The sequence below is a fragment of the Buteo buteo genome, chromosome 11 (assembly GCF_964188355.1).
Source record: "Buteo buteo chromosome 11, bButBut1.hap1.1, whole genome shotgun sequence".
NCBI classification, from domain to species: Eukaryota; Metazoa; Chordata; class Aves; order Accipitriformes; family Accipitridae; genus Buteo; species Buteo buteo.
Window position 1 is genome coordinate 31,246,282 of NC_134181.1, and position 20,849 is coordinate 31,267,130.

At 40.6% G+C, this 20,849-nt stretch overlaps 1 protein-coding gene across 2 annotated transcripts; it reads right to left on the minus strand.

The window, feature by feature from the left end:
• Positions 1-4,303: 4,303 nt before the first annotated feature.
• On the minus strand, positions 4,304-19,702 carry VPS37B (VPS37B subunit of ESCRT-I). Of its 2 annotated transcripts, none has more exons than XM_075041362.1 (4): positions 19,578-19,702; positions 10,504-10,675; positions 9,772-9,854; positions 4,304-8,633 (listed from the first exon to the last, which is right to left on the minus strand). In XM_075041362.1, exons 1-4 carry the CDS (start codon positions 19,680-19,682, stop codon positions 8,133-8,135), a joined length of 861 nt encoding a protein of 286 aa, XP_074897463.1. In that variant the 5' UTR covers positions 19,683-19,702; the 3' UTR covers positions 4,304-8,132. The 2 variants fall into 2 exon arrangements, with proteins under 2 accessions (XP_074897463.1, XP_074897464.1); XM_075041363.1 differs by lacking the exon at positions 19,578-19,702 and adding an exon at positions 13,178-13,949.
• Positions 19,703-20,849: the final 1,147 nt, after the last annotated feature.

Sequence of the window (20,849 nt, forward strand, 5' to 3'; positions counted from 1 at the left end):
TGTATATAGCTGTATTTAATTATGCAGTTGTCTGTCAGTATGGCTGCAGTGCTAGAGCAAGACCAGCCCCCTGCCCAGCACAAGCAGCTCACCAAGGCAGAGTAGCACATTAATTTCTGCAGCATATGATCACCACAGGGCTCTTACTGGCAGCCAGGGTGACTGGCAGCCTTACTGAAAGTAGCTTAAATGAAAAGCAATCCAGCCACAGCAGCATGAGTGCAGGATCAATGCTGCCTTCCAGCTTCCAGGGCAGCTGTTACCTGCAGCCTCACAGCTGCTCCTCATGACCACTGGCACACACCTGCAACATTTACTCTATGATTAACTGGGACTATCTACAGGGCTGAGTGTCACTGCACCTCTTGGTGCAAGTTGGATACACCCATGAAACGGATTGGAGCATTTGGAGCTCAGCAAGAATGCCCATGACAGGGTGAACACAGCTCCCTTGTATTTAAGAGGAGATTTGTGAGGATCCTTTTGAAAAAGTCTAGAATTAGCGTTTTCATCCTCCAAAACATTCCTCACATTTCATACAAGCCACAGTAAAAACCATGACTTTTAATTCCTGTGATTAACAATAGGCTATAAAGCAGTTAACTGGAATTGTAAGTTTCTGTATCACAGGAAAACACATTTATAAGGTATTCTATTACTTATTTTAGTTACATAGCAGTCTCATGATGACATAAGATTTCCAAGGTTACACGTCACAAAACAGACTATGGTTTTATGAGCTACAGGCAGTGTAGCAAGCAACAATTCTAATTTCCCAACCAATTTTATGTATAAGGTGTGTACCATATTAAAAGGCTTTGGCATTAATACTGGTATTACTGGGCAAGGCAAGCAGCTGGTCTAATCCTGCAAGTTACATTGAGAGCGTCTCCAACCCAAAGATTTACATCCTTCTCAGCCTTTCCATGAGGCTACAGAGAACCTCTTATCTACAGCAGAGGAGAGCTGGGAGAGGGTTACCCAGCCATGTCCCTTGGGTGACCGCTGTCACATCGAGTGACGATATCTATCACGATACAGCAGCAACTGTGGCCAGCTCCATACTGAGTTTCATTTCTTTAAGAAACCTTTTCTCTTGGTACAACGAAGCACTTTCTGCAATAGCTTGCCATCTATTTATAGATGGTGATAAAGATGATCTATTTGCTGGGAGACTGACATCATCCTAACCACTCACTGCATTACATTTCGTAATGGAAATACTGATTAATCAAGAATGCTAACTTTTAAAATCTCACTGCTGTAAGTCTAGCCACAGATAGATTTAAAGAATTCAAAAATAAAGTAAAACGTGGCTTTAAGAATGATGCTATGGGTAAATGTAACTTGTTTAACACCACTGCTGTTTTGCTATGATTTGCTTAAATGGATACTTACAGAGGCTGCAGGTAAAACAACCCAGGCCAGCACATACAAAGTCTCAAAAAATAACAGCAAAAATAAAAACAAGCTCCAAAGGCCAGTTAAAGTATAACCCATGTGCTAAAGTAATTTTTATGCCAAAATTAAGTTTACTGTCCAGTCTAAGATTTTCTTAACTCCTACACTTTTTGGAAAGTATTTGCTATTTGTAGCAGACAAAAAAAAAAAAAAATTGCAACTGCAAACTATGTATGCAAAGGTTTATTTTAAGACTGTCAAGACATCCTGCTACACAGGATCCAATTTGTTAATGACTTTTAAATACCATTATTTTATCTGTGGAGAGAGGAAGATGTTTAACTTGATGTGCTACTGAGAACAAATTTTACTCAGCATCTGTAACAAAAGCAATGGGAAATAACCAAGCAAAAGTTGTGAAATATTATGTTCTGCTACCTTCCAAGGTTAGTACAGTACAATTTATTTTTTCTTGAAGCAGCTTTCAGCCTGTTATCAAACCCCTCCTTTCCCCACCCTTTGGCTCCCTCAGCAGCCAAATCTCCAGTAACCACAAATTAGTTTGAACATGAGCACACAAAGCAGCTGAAGTTCAGTAACAGCATTGCTACAGACAGCAAAGTTTACAAAACACAAGTCTCTCTTAGATCATTGGGGAAAAAAAAGTCCATTGAAATCAAGCACACGAATAGAAAACACTACTGTTACATGCTCCAGGAAGTCAGGTAAAAAAAGCTTCCATAGAAGTATGGTTTTAAGAGCCCTTAATTAAAGCCATGAGCAGCAGCCACCCATTTGCAAGGTAGGTTATTTCCCTTCTGTGCCTAACCTGCCCATAGCAGTGACTAAGGCAGAAGTTGCATGCATCTGGGCAGTATTATTTTTAGCAACAGTACTTCCTGAATAACCCCATCAGAAAAATGACTTGGGAAATACAGAAATATCAGCTAATGCAATCATTTAACAGATGCCTCATAGGTATGCAGGTTTAAATCAAAACAGAAAAATACAAAGATGGCATGTATTCCCCTTACAAACCACCTATCACATCTGGTAGCACGAGACAACTAATACACCAGCCCAAAGGACATTATTACATTTCCACATTTCTCCACAGTCAGCATTTTTTCCTCAACCAGGTGGTCTCGTTCCAGTGCTGAGAACTGCAGTCACTTTGTCACCTCCCCTCCTCTATAGGATGCAGTTGACTTCTTTCAAGAGTAATGAATCTCTCAGAAATTAGCCCATCCCAAGCAGTGGTGGCTAGAATAATGTGCAACTTTAAGGGCACATAGCAAGGCGTGGAATTAGCTTATTTGGTGAGAAGAAACATTTTTAGCTTTGAAGGAAAAAATAATTCCTACTCATCATCTACATGAGTGCAGAAAAAGCACCCTTGAACAGGTTGGAGATAGTAAGTAGCACCAAAAGATACCCTTTAGCTTACAGCAGGATCCAGGGTTCAAGGCACTAGCAACTCTTCCAGCCTCAGCAGTCTGCGATTTGTCCTGCAGGTAGGGAGAAAAAAGATTTGCCTTCAGGTGAGGTTGAGAGCCCACCATGGACTGCCCAGGGACAGCCTGCTTCAGGGACAAGATGTCAGCTGGGGCACCAGTGTCTCAATAAGGCTTCTCTAAAACTTCAGTTGAGACAAAAATTTCTCAAAACAACTCAAAGCAACACATCTTGTTTCTAGTGACAAAGTCTCAGAGAGGTAAACAGAGATACCTGTAAAAGACTTGTATCAGGGCTGATGAATATACAACCAGAAGAGGACTCAGATTACAGGAACAAGTGCTACTGAAAGATCTGTGTAGGCTTGCATGGCCTCCAAAACCAGTTTCCAAAGGCAGGGGACAAGTCAAGACCGCATGAAATACTGCCAGTGTGTCACTGACATACCACTTGCCTTTTTTGTTATCCATTACACAAGCAACATGTGCAATCCCCTATCTGGCAAGGTCCGACCGTACTGCGTTCTCTCTCCTTTGCACAGGGAACAATCCCATCCAGAATGATATCCAGGTGCATGTGAGCCATGGGAAGGGCCATCCAAACCCATTTCGGAACAGGCACTTGGAAGTTTTGCATGCACCTTCTTCAAGCTGCAAAACACAGGTGTTTCTGCAAATTCTTAGAAGAGGCAAGTTGAGGAACTGCAGCTTTTACATAACACCATCCCCTTCCCTCGCCCACCTGCCCTGAGTCAGCACAGCACTCTCCTCATCTGTACTTTCCCATTTCTGCATCAGCAGAAGGTTATCAAAGCTCCGTAGCAACCACAAATGGAACGTATCAAGAGACAATTAAAAAAGGGATTTTCTTCCATATCCTATCAATTATTCTGCAGTAGGACTTCTATTTCACATTGCTATTAAAGTGACAGATACCACAGAGAATTACATCAGGTCTTTTCTGTCCTCTGACTCATATTCCTAAACAACTTTGGTTGACTCATTTCTCCTAACTTGTCTTGGCTGAAATCTATGTTTTTCCTCTTTTAACAAATAAAAGTGGCTTTCCCCCTTCCTTCAGCTTTTCCAGGTGAAGATTCTGAACTCTTCCACTATTCCAGCTAATTGTCAGAAGCCAAAACAAAAGCAAAGGGATTCCACCTGGGAAGACAGCTCACCTACCTCATTGTCATGATCGCAACATGCAGAATCTACTCTGAGCGTACCTATCCTATATCAGCTACATACAAAATGGACTCGCTATATCCAGTCACTAAAAACATGGCCAACAGATTTACTATGAATAATTAAAGTTATTTCCTTGCAAATTTATGTTCTACATTCACATATAACTGTTTTTATGCTGCTGCATAAAACCCACCACTAGTATTGAAAAACATTAACGTAACTCCACCATGATTAAACGAAGCCACAATAGGAACACGACACCAAGAGAGAAAGGCTATTTTATTTAAAATCAGACCACAGTAGATTACAGAAAGACTTATTATGCAAACAAATCCACTGTACGTTTCACAACTTGCTAGGCATATAAAACTGCCCCTTTATTAGACTGTCCAGGATTATACAGAGGAACTGTTCAGGTGCAGGACAACTCTACCTCCTCCGAACTCAATATTTGCCAAGTAGCTCTATATTCAGGCTAAAGAAATTGTTGATTTGAGCTCTGTATCCAAGTCATTATTCCAGTTTGAGAAGGCAGAGAAGTCCCAAAAGAGGTCGAGACTGAGGTTGTGGAAGTTGGGGCACTAAACTTAACGGTTACCCACGACCAGACTGTGCCCAGGGCTCTGCCTCCTGGCATCACAGGAAAGCTTATTTTCTATATAGTCCCTCCAGGGTCACCGGTACAGAGGTGACTGGTGTGGACCAGCTGTGCTAGAACAACTGACTCCGCTTCCTCTAGGAGACAGCACTGAAGTGCAGTGAAACTCATCCTTGAGTTAGAACCATTCAAGGCTGATCATCAATCAAACAACCTAACCACATACAATTGAATTAGTCATAACTTACAAAACTGCATACAAAAGACTGGCAAAAGTAATGCCATCCAAAGAGAGCATTTTCCAAGCTACCAACACTCTAAAGCCGTGTTACACATCATTATTTAAAAGATTTTTCTCCACTCCAATTGCTTTGGGGAAGTATATGCTATTTGCAGCAGACATTAGAAGTCCTCAAGACAACACTATAATATATATATTTTGGCAAGCATACTGAGCCCTCTCCTCTCAACTCTCAGCTTGCCTATGGCATTTTAATCTCATTATCTTATAAACAGTGCAAATTAGTACGATTCTAAACATCCTAGCCATAGCAGAATTTATTTATTAGCTATAACAGAACAGGAGAAGCTGTTGAAGGGCAACAGGTCAAAAGCACCAACAGAATAACTCTTGCCTGACTCACTCAGGTTAGTGTCTTGTAACTTTTGTTTCTGAAAGGATTTAAACAGCTTTCCGCAGTCATCTTTCTCCTTTACCCTTAAACATTACCGGCAGTCAAGTATATATTTACAGGTTGTGCACACACACACACAATTAATGGCAAAACGTTTTCCATGAGCAGCTGGATTTCAGTTATGAGATTGCTATAACTGAAACATCACATTAGTTACATTATCTATGTCCAAACTTACCCATCAGTGAAGGCAACTATAAGCTTACAAATAGCAGATACAGCCTTTGTTTTTTCTGAAGTATATGTGAGTTTTTTTGTAAAAGAAAGTGCTCTTGAAGAGCCCTTAGAGTTAAGCAATGGCCATTCAAATGATAAAAATGCTAATATCCTAGTATTACAATCACAAGTAGTGATCCTAAGGCACATCAGCCACATGCATATGCAATAATGCATTGTTTTGCTTTCAGACAGAAAAATTGCATTAGCTTTGTATTTAGTTTGCACAAGAGTTTGTTTCTAGATAAAGTATCCCTGAAAGGTCATATTATCACAAAAGTTACCAAAAGACAGAAAATTTAACAAGTAATAAAAATATTTTCGGACTACTAATACCAATAAAGTTAGATACATAAAATGCAGTGCAAATTCACAATACACTTATCTATCACCTCCATCACTTCTGAGGATTTTCAACCCTCGGAAAAAAAGTTGGCACTTGATAAGTGTAAAATATACCTGGTTGTTTTTATTAAATGTTAGCAAAACTAATTTGAGAGTGTTTTAGAGTTTTTGTGTAGCAGGCTCGAAGTACGAATTTCTTTACTCAGTCACCACCCTGGTAGCTCCCACCCACTTTAATTCTTTCTAGGACACAAATCATTTCTACAGCAGACTTACGTTTAGCATTCAGATACAACAGTTGCCATCCAAATACCAGCACTAATAGCACAGCAAAATTACTTTGAAACGAGTCATAATTAACCATGCTTATATGAAGCTTCAGTGAGAAAATAATATCAAGAAAAGATATTACACTATTTAAAAAAACCAAACAAAACACATCCTGTACCATCACTAGATTACAGAAAAAACACACTTTGCAAACAAATCCAATGCACATTGCTTCACAAAATCTCCCATCTATAGAAACTTTCCAGACTTACACTGGGGAATTGGTTCAGATGCCAGTAACACTGACCAACCTTCTGCTCTTTGTCTTCAGAAGGCAAAACAAGCCAAATAACCCTATTTTCAGAATAGAGAGCTTCCTGTTATGAGCTTAATTTCAGATTAGTATTTGCTAGCAACCACCACACTCCAGAGGAAATGATTAAGGGACAGTCAAGAGCCTTACGTAAAGAAAAATAAAAAAAAAGATATTCTATTTTGACTGATGCTGTTTGTAGTACAGTCTTCCAAACAATGTAGTGCATTCCAGGACAATGATATGAAAATGTTTTGAGATAATGCAGGGGCTGTGACAGATTCTGGACTGTGAGTTTCTTAAATTACCATGAATTAGTTGAAAGTTGTTTGCCAATGTGAAAAATTGATAACGGATTTATGGACACATTCTCCACAAGCAACAAGTGCTAAGATTTGCCTCCCCCAATGCTAGATTAAAATACCAGCATGTGTCTGCACCTTAGCCTTTAAGAGTCTCACTGAGAGTGAAATCTGAGCTCCTTTAAAAAGCCTCGCCTCCAGTGGCATTAGAAGTCAAGAATGGATTATGTAAGACACAAACAGCCACCATGGAGTTCAAAAAGCTTTTCTGTTTTGCCTGCTTGCAGAGAAACATTAACTGCAAATTCCAGATAGATACGCATGCCAAAACCCGCAAAACTAAAGGAAATGGGAAAGTTAAAAATAGTTCTGCCAAGCAAGAGACTGAATTTGAGGGATAAAATGAAATTGTGGAGCTTCAAGTGGGCAGCTACATGATGTGAAAACACAGTATTTGATTAAGAAAATACCCTGCTTAGATTCCTGGAATCACATGATATCAAAAGCTAAGCACCTGTGTAAAAAAATCATTTCTGTATCCAAGGGTGAAAAAAAACCCAACCTAAGAGTCTTAATAGGCTAAGAAATAAAAATGCCTGGTAAAGTTTCTATAAAACTCTAAACTGGCTCTACAAACAGTTTAGTTTAATTTCAAGAGACCAGGACTTTCAGGATATCAAGCTATTTAGGAGTGGGAGGAGTGTGTACTTTTATTATGAAAAGTCTAAGGTAACAACTGAAATGTAGAAATGAAACTCTTTTAACTTTTACTATCTAAAAACCATACAACATTTTCAAGAGTTTCAGCTCGGTGAGGTCTGAAAATGTCGTGCACCTGGCCATGAATGCCGTTGTGTGGGCACACTGCAAAGGATGCTGATGCAGTCCATTGCAACTCTTTGCCCAGTATTGAGATATGGTTGTTACTATCCAAACACTGGCACTGATAGAGAATTCTTTAGAGAGACAAATAGCTCCCAGTTTGCCACACATACATTCAGTTGCAATTGGAATACATCAGAATAGAAGAGAATGCTGATTTACCACCACTAAAGAATTCAGAGTGTGATTCGATTTGTAACGTCAGGAAATCCACTGTATGTTATTTCACAATCTGATGGATTTACAAAATTTAGACCTTATCACCTTCCTAGAAAAATCAGTTGTCACTGATATTTGAAAACAAAAATAATCACATTTACCAAACGCAATTGCAAACCTCTGTGCCACAGCTCGAATTTTGTACTCTATTGTGCAAAAAACAGAGGCTTTCCATTGCCTACATTAAGTCTCTGATGGGGAGAAAAGGAAATATAAGCACCAATACATAAGTTAGGCGCACCAAAATATTCACTGGAGGATAAAGCCAGGATGTGGTGGAAGGCGAGGTGGTCTTTGGGGAAGAGCTGGAGGATGCTGTGGTACAAACTGAGATGGGTATCCTGTCTGTGGCATTTGACTTGCAGACTGAACTCCTGGCCGAGGCGGGAGAGGAGGATACGGAGCACCTGGATAAGAAAGAGCTGGTCCTGAACTCATGGCTGCAGTAAACGGAGTAGGAAAGCGTCCTGCTGGGACTGAAGAAGGTGGAGGGGGTGGTATTCGTCGGGGCACAACTGAAGGAGGAGTGTTTGCATCCGAAGTGTAGGAATCTTGAGGTGCTGGTGCTGTCTCAGGTGCTCTTGGCTGAGCTTGTGGCTGAACCTGCGGAAGTCTCTGTCCCTTCAGCACCATTTCTTGGAGCTTCTCAATTTTCACACGTCGCAGGTGAGCCAGTTTACGCTTGCTCTGGTACTCATCAATGAAGGAATCCAGTGGTATTTCACCATCAAGAAATTTTTCTGCCATATTCTGTCAAATATGGAACAATCTCTCAGAAAACGGCATACTGTAAGAGAATCTAAATGGCTTATATCCTAAAAATAGCATAATTTTGCCTGTGATTTTCCAGCTTGCATATGGAAGATGACTGGCATATTAGGAATTCTGAGCAGAACTTTGAGTTAGTTATTACTCAGAAGCACTGGGAGTTAAATATAATTTTTGCTTAAATTTATACTGAAGCAACAGCAGTAAGAACATCTGAATCTAGCTCTGAACATTCCCCTGATCATCAGAGATGGGAACGAATCAAGTTAAACAGCTTTCCAGATTGCCAGCTAAGCCGAGTTACAGCTCAGTACTGCTTGCAATGCCAAGAGAAACACCGAGAACTCTGCAAGACTCAGTACAGAGAGGCAGATTATTGCTAAGCCAGGTTTAATACTCATGCTTACTTGTGGCTTTAGGTAAATTATGTTTAATAACTAAGAGAGGTGACCATACATATAATTACAAAATTCAACTTGTCCTGGGAATGTCTTTTTGTGATCACAATTCAGGGCCAATAAACAGATTTTTTCCCTGATTCTAACATGCTATGTAGTTATAGAGAATGTCCTACAGGCAAATCAGCAAATAAAACCAAGAACTTCCACTATTCTGAAAACAGACCACCCTTCAAGCACTTGTATCACAGCAAGTGGTGACCACTGGCACCTAGACAGATACACTGAAACCATAATGGAATACTTCACTGGAAATGCTGGAGAAGAAACAGTGCAGGCACAGTTTTTCATTAAGTTACTAATTGACATTTGTAATGGATTAATACATATACACCAGGCAAACACCATTAAAAAAAATTTCCAGATTTATATGCTATGAGTTTGAAGGCAATGCCAAGGAACTAAGAGGGCTTGGCTGTCTCTTCTGAAAAGGAGTGTTTTCTCTCTTAAACTTCAAAGATGTTAAGAGTAAAAAATTACTCAGATAAAAAATTCTCACTGAAACCAAATGGCTGTTCACTGAAGTTCAAAGCAAAGACCAGACCATATTCTTAAAAATGTCCCTTTAGTCTATTACACGTTCAGCACTGCACTGCAGCTGTGTACATTGGAAGTCCTTGGTAATGGGTGTAAGTGGCAGAATTGAAGTGTACTGTCATTACCTCTGTGTCTTCCTCAATCTTAGCCCCCTCTGTCTGAAGCAGTGCTAGCAGTGTCTCCAGTGAAGCATTACTGGATTGTCTGTCTGTAATGGCACGAAAAGAACAGTAAATAACAGCTGGCTCTAAGTGACTTCTAACTGAAGCTATATAACTACAGCAAGCGTAAAAATTTCTAAGGCACATATGTACAACTAGCGTACTCCATTGCACTAGACAGGATGATCTGCAGTAAGAAAATACATTAGGTAGTTTCAGAATATTGTCAGAGTGCTAAAAGCTGAAATTTAATTACAATTATATATTTACAATATTGAAAGACAAAGCACTTCAGCAAGTGTAGTATCAGATGTACAATACTTCATAATTCAGTATGAAATCAGAAAGTTAAATGCAATATTCTGTTTGATTTATGATTAATTACTGAAAATTCAAATTATTTTTTGCTTTTTAGCAAGGTAAATGAATTTGATCATTTAGATAAGAGCAGGTCAACAACAGGTAGGTAACCACACAGCAACAGAAAGAATCCACAGTATCTGTTACTAGGTGTAACAGATACTTAAGAAATCATTAGAGCATGATCTATTTCAGAGCTACATGAGAATGACATTTCATTTTATACCCCAATTCACACAGCTAAAAACGAGACACCAAAAACCAAACAAAAAATGTGCAACAGATTTACATTCACTTAGAAAACAGCAAATCATAACTGTCAACAGAAAATGTTACCTAGTTTTGTTTTCTTTATCTGGTATGCTTCAAAAAGAACTTGCAGCTCTTGATATTTTTCAGTCAAATTTGATTTCAAAGACTCCAACTTTGGCTGGTACAAAAGATTGCCTTCTGCCAGACTGCGGTTGCTGGCAAGAGTCATGTCTTTGCTGTGTTGAACATTTTGGGCCTAGAAATAAAAAAAAAAAAATAAAATAAAGGTGCATGAAATGTCAGTGAAGATATTAATTAAGACTAACGGTTATTTAGACAATATAAGAATTTCAAAACTTCTAAATAAACAACAAAAGTAAGCTCTCTAAAAATTAGTACTATGGTATTGGACCTGCAACTAATAACAATACTTTTGGACTTTCTATGAACAGTGGGAATGTCTACTGTTTCGGTGGGCATGGTCAGGTTCAGCTGTTGCGCTCTTTTCCCACGATCTCTTTTTTCTGCTACACAAAATACTTTCTCACAAGCTGTATTTTTACTGCTCTACTAATATACTATTTTACTAGTGTATCACCTAGAAGGAATAAGGAGTGCCGCAAACAGCATGCTGAAATCATCTAAAATGACAATGGACTGTTGAAGCTCATGGGGGAAAGACCTTCAGAGGAATTGCCCTGAGAATAAGGATCTCTTCTTTCAGCTGTGAGCACCTGTGAATGAATCACTTTCTAAATAGGAATTAATACTGACCTGAAGTCACTTTCCTGCACATTTTTTTTTCCACATGCAGCAGAGAAGTCATTAAACAGTTTTCTTCTCCAAGCTGGAAATGATAGTTACTCAAAGAGTTTGTGTTGTGGGAAAGGACTCGAAGAACCCCCCTCCTTTGAGCAGGGGCAGAGATGCCCGTGAACGCTCCTGCAGGCAGAACAGCTTTTGCCTGCTCAGAACAGGAACCTGGTTCCTGCTGCGCTAAACTGCCTGCAAGAGGTAGGTTTCAGCAGCACCATAGTGCTTACTGTGTAGAGAGCAGTCTTTGGGCACTCCCTTAGACACTTCTGCTAAGTGGCAGAGGAGCACAGTTTATGTCACCCAAATTTCTTCTAATTCCCGTCACAAATTTATGTGAGGTCTGACCTGTTGGCTGTCACAGCTTTGTGAGATCAGATTTTTACATTCACGCCCTGCTACCTGAAGGAGCTTTGTATGAATTCTTACCCATTATTTAACATAGATGCTTCTTCATCCCCACCTCACACACCACCCTTACTATTCCTTCATAATGACTGTTGACAGATAAAGCAACAGTTGCTCTTAAAAAAAAAATAATCTTTGAATCCCAGCAGTAAGATGCAGTAAGACTGCAGAAGAACGTCATCCCTTATCTTATTAAAATGCAAAAAACAAGGACTGCATCATTACTGTTCCTTCTCCAGAATATTGTTCCTCAACTATGTTAAATCAACCCTGGATTAATGCCAAAAGCTTGTTTTTCAGTTTAATCCTTCTGCTTAACATACCCTAGCCCGAAGACATTGTTCCTAAAGAACATATGACAATTCTCACAAAACTAAGATTCAGCAAGATTCCGAGTTTGCTCATACGCACACATGCACACAATTTTATCAAGACAGTCTTCATGAGCTTTGGGAAAGCTGAGTGTTTGGGGAAGTCTGCCGTGGATGTCACATTAGATTCATTAAAATATTCAGACATCAAAAGGAAAAAAAAAACAACAAACCCAAGGGATCCGATTTCAGATTTTCAGTCTGAATCAACAAGTGGGATAGTTTTCCCATGGCACAACAGCCTGATTCTATTAAGCTGCCTTCAAAATCAATGAAACATTTGGTACATTTTTTGCGACCTCCTACGTTAATATGCCCCTTCTAGCCCACATCATCCCTGTTTAGCTGCAACAGATCTTATTTATGGACAGTTGCACTGAATCCAGAGCAAACATGAAGAGTACAGTGCTTTCTTCCTTTCGAACTCATGGGTGGATATAGGAGAGCCACACCTCAGAAACAGGAAAAGAGGAAACCCAAATGAGCTACGTAAAAGACCCAGAAAGGACAGGATCAGAATTCAGGTGTTCTTGGCAGTCTGAGCACAAAACTGGGTTCATGAGGTAAAAATATTTTCCAAGCATAGCAACAGTGTCTTTGAAAGCAACTACTTCCTTTTGAAATATTTATACACTACTTTAATCTACTAAATTCAAAATTGGCTTAGTGTTACTTAAACATATCTTTGTCACCAGATATTGCTCCTCAAATATCTAAGTTTTACTCTGTTTCGCCCTGTTCTTGCTAAACCACTTTAAAAAAAAATCAAGTCAAGGATAATGCTGAGTCCTAAAGTCATTCAATCAAAATGAAATTCTATTCCAAATTGTGAAAATCAGAGAAACTGTACTTGCGATATTGTTTTGTCTTCTCAAGATTCTCACATCAAGCCTATACAAGCTTCCAGCCCTATGCTTGTGTTCAACTTGAATCCTTTCCAAGAATAAAAAGAAAATCCTCTCTTCTCACTTTTGAATCCAATGCAAAATAACGTTAATTAAACTGGTTGCCTCCATTTTTTTCTTCTCATGTGATCCAATGCTGTTAAGACAGTTGCTTTCAGAAAGCCTAAGTCCCCCTATTTTACATTTTTTTTTCTAACAGTTATGAAGGTAACTAAAATACACACAATTTAATTGCTTAATTACTGGCATCCAGCTTCTTACCAAATCACCTGCCATCACCGCAAGCTTTGTTAACTAGCTGTCTTCTGAACTGCCAGCCAAAGAAGATTGCGTGCAAAAAGATTCATGGTTTCTCATGCCTCTCCTCTTTCACCATTTTAATGAGGAAAGTACTTCCTTCAAGCGACTTCAATTTGATCTGGTGATTGTATTTTCACTGCTTGTAAGGCTGATATTCTCATTTCAAAGCAGTTGCACAGTCAGTCTGGGAAGACCAGTTTTATGAGTGAACTTTGATCCTTCTTCAGGATGAAGAACACGTACATTTCCTCTAGAGAGAAAAAAAGCCAGTGGACACAAACCTGTAAACCTTTCAAGAGCACAAATCCCAGGAAAAAGAACCTTTTACTGAAATCATATATAATAAAGAGGAGAAGGAAGAACTCCAGGTAAACAGACAGAATAACAGAAAAAGCTTCCTTAAGTCAGATGAGGCTTTTGTGGTGTTTTTAAACACTACTTCTAAATGACTCTCCTGCCTCAAGTATCATAATGTCTCTCAACAGGAATAGGGAGAAAGAGGAAGCAAATGCCTAACTTTCTACAATAATTTTCTGAATAACTTTACTTTTAAATAATTTCAAATGTGTAAAGATGAATAAATATCAGCATGACATGATGTACCTGACTTGTAAAATAAGAAAAAAAAAAATAAATTATGACCTACCTAAATCCAACACAGTGACATCCTTTCCTGTCCTTAGTATATGATATATAGCAACTGTAAACTAGTCTAAACTTAAGCAAAAGTCTTAAAAATACTTGTTTTAAAACTGAAAAAAGTTAACGTATTCATAATCACACTTTAAGTTACAGGGCTTGAATTTATACAAGACTTAATGACTCAACTTTTTCCATATTATAGCACTTCTAAGAAGGGTGCATTTTTTCTACAGAAGTTGAACAAAAACCATGATTGACATTTAATGATCAATTCAAGTATCACTCTTGAAATCTTCACTTCCAGCATTAGTCTGTGTCAAATTTCTTTAAAAAATGGACACCTGAAGAGATGAGAAACTCAATTTGAGTCTTACTCAAAACCACGAGAAGAACAAGTTCCTCAAATACAAAGTAAACTTAGGAATGATGTTAAATGAAACTTAAGGAGGAGCTGGTGAAGACCCATCCACCTGTTCAGGACATTTAAATGCTTCATGTCACTGAAAAAAGTTTGAAATCTGTGGAATGAGTGAATTCTATTTCACAAAAACCAGAACAGATATAAGCCCAAAGCACTGCAACTTGAATACAGTCACAATTTTACAAACCAGAATAATCTCTGGCACTGATGTTAAGGTCTGCGTCACAAACTTTTCTGTAACTGTTCCACTGCATTCAGAAGTTAATTCAAGGAATCAGAAAAACAAACACTGTGAAGTTAGCCTGAAAAGCCCTATAGAAAAACTTCTAAAACCCACTAATTTAAAACAAAAAAAAAAAAAGTTGCAAAATCATCCAAGGGTCAAAACACAGTACAGCATGACCAGTCTATTAAGATTATCAGTGCAGCACAAAGCATGCTTTCAGCATCCATTCACAGCTTTCCACAAGCCCAAGACAATAGCCAACCAAGGAATAAATCCAGTAGAAGTTATTTTGTTGTCAGATATGTTGTGTCACAAAAATGTGTATTAGCAGGAAACTGCTACTGTATCAGATGTTCACTCGCCGAGTGAAGTGCAGTGAAAAAAAGTAAAGAGAAATAAGCAAGCAGCACGCAACTCTAGCAGAGCTGCTAACAAGACTATTGAGGTCATGAACACTTCAACGGGCAGGAAACATTAATCTGAAAACAGATGAGAAATACCAGTCAGAATCACGAGACATAATGAGACAGCACAATATTAAAAAAAAAAAAAAAAAGCTTATGTTCTCTTTAACTGCTAAGCTCTCACTATGAATTCTGAATGGGACAAATGGGGTGACGATACTGAGCTGCTTATAAAAGGATTTTAATGGCAGAAGGATTGCTCACCACTGAGTAGACCACTCAAACTAAGTTGTGGACTCTGCAAAAAAATGAAGCCATGGACACACAGAAGTTATTAAAGACAAAAATTGTGATTTAGCAGCGCTCCAGAACTTAAGGTGCTTAAAAAGCAAGTTTCTTTATCAGAAATAATTTGAATAATTTTACTCAAGGATTTAATAAGCACTTCCAAGAACAGGCAGCAGCAACTGCTTTGGGAATTGATATTCTACTACTTTCATCCAACTGCAGCGTCATTTCATCCCACTTTAAAAAAAAGAACAAAAATGCTGGATAAAATTAAAACAAAAGTTAGTACTAGCTTAGCACCATTTTTACTCTTTATTTACTCCAAAGTAACGGTTTGCAGCAAGAGTTATTTGGGCAAAACGTCTCTGAGAAGTGTCAGTGCTGTTCATCCAAAAGCACGTTCCCAGAAGAACAATTCCAGATGAGATGCCTCCTGAGATTCAGTCTGAGCAACTGAAATCCCAACTACCCACAAAGTCCATCAAGTGCTGCTATAATTATAAGCTTACTTTGGCAAGCACTGTGGCAAGTAGCCTCTCAGTACTTTGCAGAAAAAGTCTCTTAAGGAGCTATAAATAAAAAAGAAGTTTTATGTGGCACCATTTAATTGCTTTATACATAGCATACACCCATGTTAGTTTTAGGTTTCTCTATCTTGCTCTAGCCTTTATCATTCCCATATTCTTTCACTTAAACATACTTGTAAATTAGGAATAAAATACACAGTCACACTGCGGAAGTATAACCATGCACATTTGGAGTGTCAAATTAACCCCTGAAACAGGAGCTGACAGGTGCAGAGTAGGAGAATAGAGACTTCTTTTACGGAAGAAGACTTAAGAGTGCTTTTCATCAAGCACTAGTGAAGGATAATACATCCTCTAACAACATCTGTAATAAATATTAATACATATTCCAAAGTAATTAGATTTGCTAAATTTAGATCTTCTGACTACCTAAGTACTAGCTTTAAAAATGACAAAATAAAGATTAAAAGGAAAGTTGCAATTCCTAAACATTTACGGCAGAGGAGAGAGACACCCAAGAACTGCAATTTGCACTCATCAGGCACAGGCAGGTTGCTCATTTGATGCTTAGCTGGAAGACAAAAACCTGTAGTTGTCACCAAGTCTAATTCCTAACTTTGTAACTAAATTTCATGTTTGGCAAACAAGAACATAACCACTTGCACAATGTGGTTTTAGGACAGGAGTGGGAATCCAAGAAATCTGGGCATGCATTCACACAGTTTTAACTTGGAGTTTCTGCACTGCCCGATCTTTTCAATCAGCTTTTGAGAAAAGGACTACACTTGAAAACCCGTTCTGTGCTTGCCAGTGTACTCTGAAATCCTGGAATGAGGGGAAGGCAATACATTTCTGATTTCTTGATTTCATATAATTAAGGTCTTGAAGAGCAAATAATTTTTGGCAGTAGAACTTCAGCAGTAACACAATGTTGCACTGTTACTAAAGTGATGTTCCAGTAGATAAAAAGAAAACTCATTTTCACAGGAGAAATCCATCGAGCTACCACCAGTATCAGGTCACAAATTCTCCCATCTGTGCTGTTTAGAGTTATCATGCCAAGATTGATTTTTATAAAAAATGTACTTTTATTTCATGAAGATGAATACCGTAGATGTACTACAGATATTAACCTCAAAGGATTATAAAAAAAACACCTCAATTTTAAAAGACTAGGAGTACCAGACAATTGGCTTCCTTCCTCTTTCTATCAGACAAGATGTTCGTTGTTCAAGCGCTAAAAGCCCAGAGGCTTCAAAAACAACCGTACAGACAGAAAAAGCAGCAGCCTAGCTCTTTGATGCCACATTTTCACATACCTGGGGATAGAGTGTGAAGGACACTGTATATGCACGTTACCTCAGCGAAATATGAATGTGCACGTGAGCACACACACAGAGATATATATATACACCCCCACAATGACACAGACAAATACTGCTCAAATGCTGCACAGGAATACATTCCCTTAAGGCTGGAAGGTGCCTATTTTTAGCTATTCGCAAGAAAGCCAAGTGGTTTTCCAAACCCTCCTCTCTGTGAACAAAACATTGGGTTTTGAGCTGGGTTTCCCTTGCAACAAGGAGAACAAAGGTTTTTTTCAATTACGGAATAATCAGCTTTAGCCAACTTTGCCACTGAAAATAAAAGTGACCTCAGAGAAGTGACTCAGGAATCATGATTTAATTGGCATGCCACAATGAAATTACAAATCTAAGGACTTTGGAATAACCCTGCAACCTAGATACATACAGACTGGCAACCAAATACCTACACAAGCAGCAGTGAAGTCACATGGGTCCTCCTTAATGTTCAGGATTTCACTCTCTCGCTCTTCCTGCGACATACTTCAGAGTGAAAACTCAGGACCCAGTAGCACAAACTCAAGCAGTAAACAATTCAGTGGAGGCAAAACCAGAATGAGGAAGAAGTATTCAAGCATGGCCAATTCCTTCCAAGGTGGGGAAATGCATTTCTAGTTGAACAGACTCTAGTAAAGCCCTCTGCACACAATAAAAGAGGATTATACCAGACAGTAGCATAGCCGTATTTCCACACAGCTTGAATACCTTCAAACCTAGCCACACTTTCCAAACACCACAAAATATTCCCTCAGGCCCAGAGAACTTCACTCTACAATTTAAAAGCCTTCTGTTGCCAACTAAAGAGGAAAACCAGAGGGTCAAATTGAGAATATGGTCTAGTTCTGCAGTAAAAGAAGATCTTTTCTACAAAGGTCATGAAGTTTTCTGTCACTTTTGACCTACACTCTTAAGCACGTATTGACAAATAAGTAATAAAAAAAGAGCCTACTGACCCAGGCCTTCTGCTCATGTACCTTGTCAGAGGTCACACTGAAACTAGCAATACTGCACCCATTTATATCTTTACAAAGTTAAGCCCTTTATAACCTGTTGACTTTCCTTAAATATTTAGTTTTTATACGAAGGGTACCCCTGCCCCCCAGTAAACCATGGTGCCTCTAAGATCTCTGTATGCTTTACTTATCACAGCAATATCTGTTTCTTCAGCAGTTTAAGTTCTCAAAACATAAGCTCATATGAAACGCTGTTATGCCTGCCCCCCTCTCGCAAATCTATTTACACAAAGTTCAAAATACAAATTCTTGCATAATGCAACACATAAATTGCCTAGGACACCTTCTTATCTCGGCCTCTTCATCTGTAATACTTTGACAATTTGGTTTGAGGTGATACAAAACAACTTCCTCTGAAGTACCAAAAGGGCAGGAATACTTAGTTCGAGGGAAAGCAATTGTAATTGATTTTACTTAATAAACTAAGCTTCTTTCTCTAGTATATATTGGCAATTTTTTTTTCTTTTTCCTGGGGTTTTGTCCTCTAATTTAAAAAAGACCCCAAACCAATAAATACAAGACCCAGAAAAGTACAGCACATTTCTTTCTTTTAAAGTTTTCACATAAACAGTTTAATCTTATTTGTTGTTAGCTGACTACACAGTCTTTCAGGCACATGTGTGGTCAAATAAACGTGGAACAGTCTCCTATCAGAACTGTAACACACAGTGTCCACTGGCATACAGAAAAACCAGTAAAAGACAATCACAGCAGCAGGAAGAAAAGAGGCTTCTATTTTGTTTTAATAAGTGTAGGTCCAAAAGCACAGCTTAGAGTCTGGTACACTGACAAAGACATTTCAACTAGGCAAAACAAGCACCAGAAAGCCTGACAGCCTTCACTGCACCCGGCATACCAACTCGGGCACACAGAAATCTCTTTCATATTGTTTTGAATTAAAGTTGCGCTGAGATCGAGACCACAAATAGGACCGACTTCACCCTGACAAAATCCTTCATCGTGGCCAAAGCACAAAACAAGGACTGTATTAATGGAAAAACTGATCCCACCTCCGGCTCGTCAGTGTCTCCTAATTTAGTACAAACCGAGCATTTTCAGCACGGCGAGCCCTCAGCCCCCCTCCTCTGGCACCCAGCGCTCGGCAGAAGTGCCCGGGCACAGACCCCCCCCCCGTACCGAGGGCCAGCAGACAAAAGGCCGGGAGGAAGAGGGGGAGGAAGAGGGTCAGGCAGCGCTTCCCGCAGCACAGGGGCTCCTTATTTACCGGCCACTCCATGGCGGAGCCGTGACCGCCGAGCAGGGCCGGGAGGAGGGAGTCACCTGCGCCAGGGGGGGGGGTGGTGGTGGTGGGGAGGCGGTCATTAACACCCCCCAAATAGCAAGTGGTCATGGAGGCGGCGAGACAGCGAGCCCCGAGCCGCGGGGAGCGCCCCGGCGAGCTGAGGGGGGGGGGGCAGCGGCCTGAGGGGAGGCCTCGGCCCGAGCGGGGGGGGGGGCTACGCGGGCGCCCCTCACCTCTTCCATCTCGCGGGCCATGTCCTGTAGCTGGTCCTCGTCGTCCAGCAGCGCGCTGAGCTCCTGCAGGCTCAGCGCCTCCAGGCGCCGCACGTCCAGCGCCATCCCGGCCCGGCCCGGCCCTGCTCCCCCCGACCCCGCTCCCGCTCCCGCCGCCGCCGCCAACCGGAAGTGCCGCGGAGGTGTCGCCCCGGCCCGGGGTGGGCACCGCCCTCGGCGCCCCCTGCCGGGGGGGCGGGGCGGCAGCGCGCAGGGCGGGGCGTACCAAGGGGGGCTGAGTGGCAGGGGGGTGGCGGGGGGCCCTGGTGGACGGTACCAAAGGTGGCTGGGGGGGGGGGGGGGCTCGGCGCCTGAGGCGACCGTGGGGAGGGGGAGAGGGGGGCTATGGGGGAGTCAGTCTAGGGGTCTGTGTGTTGGATGAAGCCCACCATGAGGTCACATCCCCGAGGCCCGAAGCAGGGCAGGAGAAGGGTCCCGGGATGGCGGAGCCTGGCCTGGTCAAGGTTGCCCGCTGAGGGAGGCCAAGTAGCATTTCCTAAGGACACGGGGCCTCGTCGCGGCCGCGGAGCCCCTCACAGAGCGTGCTTTGTCTGCCTCCCTCATGTGATGCCGCCCGGTGCTCGAGGCCCTCGGTGTCCCGAGGGATGGCGGCCGCTGCAATAGCGGAGAGGTCAAACGCCTCGCTGGGATGGCTGGGGCTCAGCGGTTTCATTTCACGATTAATGCTGCTGGCCTCGGACGCACGGGCAGTGGACTCTGTCCCGTGCCCTGGAAGATGTGGAGAGCTGAGCTCTGAGCCTCCACATCAACACCAGATACAACCAGTTACAATGCTCCCGCCTGGAAGTATTGTAGGCACTCGTGTTCTCCTTTTGTTTGTAACTGCACAGCTGTAAATTAGGAAGGAAAATCAGTAGAAGTATTTAACTTGCACTTCCTTACCAGGTTGGGGCTTGGCAGGATTGCATTATTGTTCTCAAGCCTAGGCTGAATACCTATTTAGGTTAAAAATAGCTAAAAATTGTATCTTGCCAAGCTTTGGTGCTAGGTCTTTTTGTCCATCTTAAGCACTTTATTCTTCAAGAGTGAAGGTCAAGAAATTATCTTGCTATCAAAGCTGTATTTTATGGTGAATTTAAATACTTTTGAAATGTAATGTAGCAAAAGCTCTGCATCAATTAAAACATCGTAGCTACATTTTGTTCTTCTGATTTGTATCTATTAAGTCACCAACGCTTGACTAGGCACTCTCTGGTAACACTTTGGAGCAGT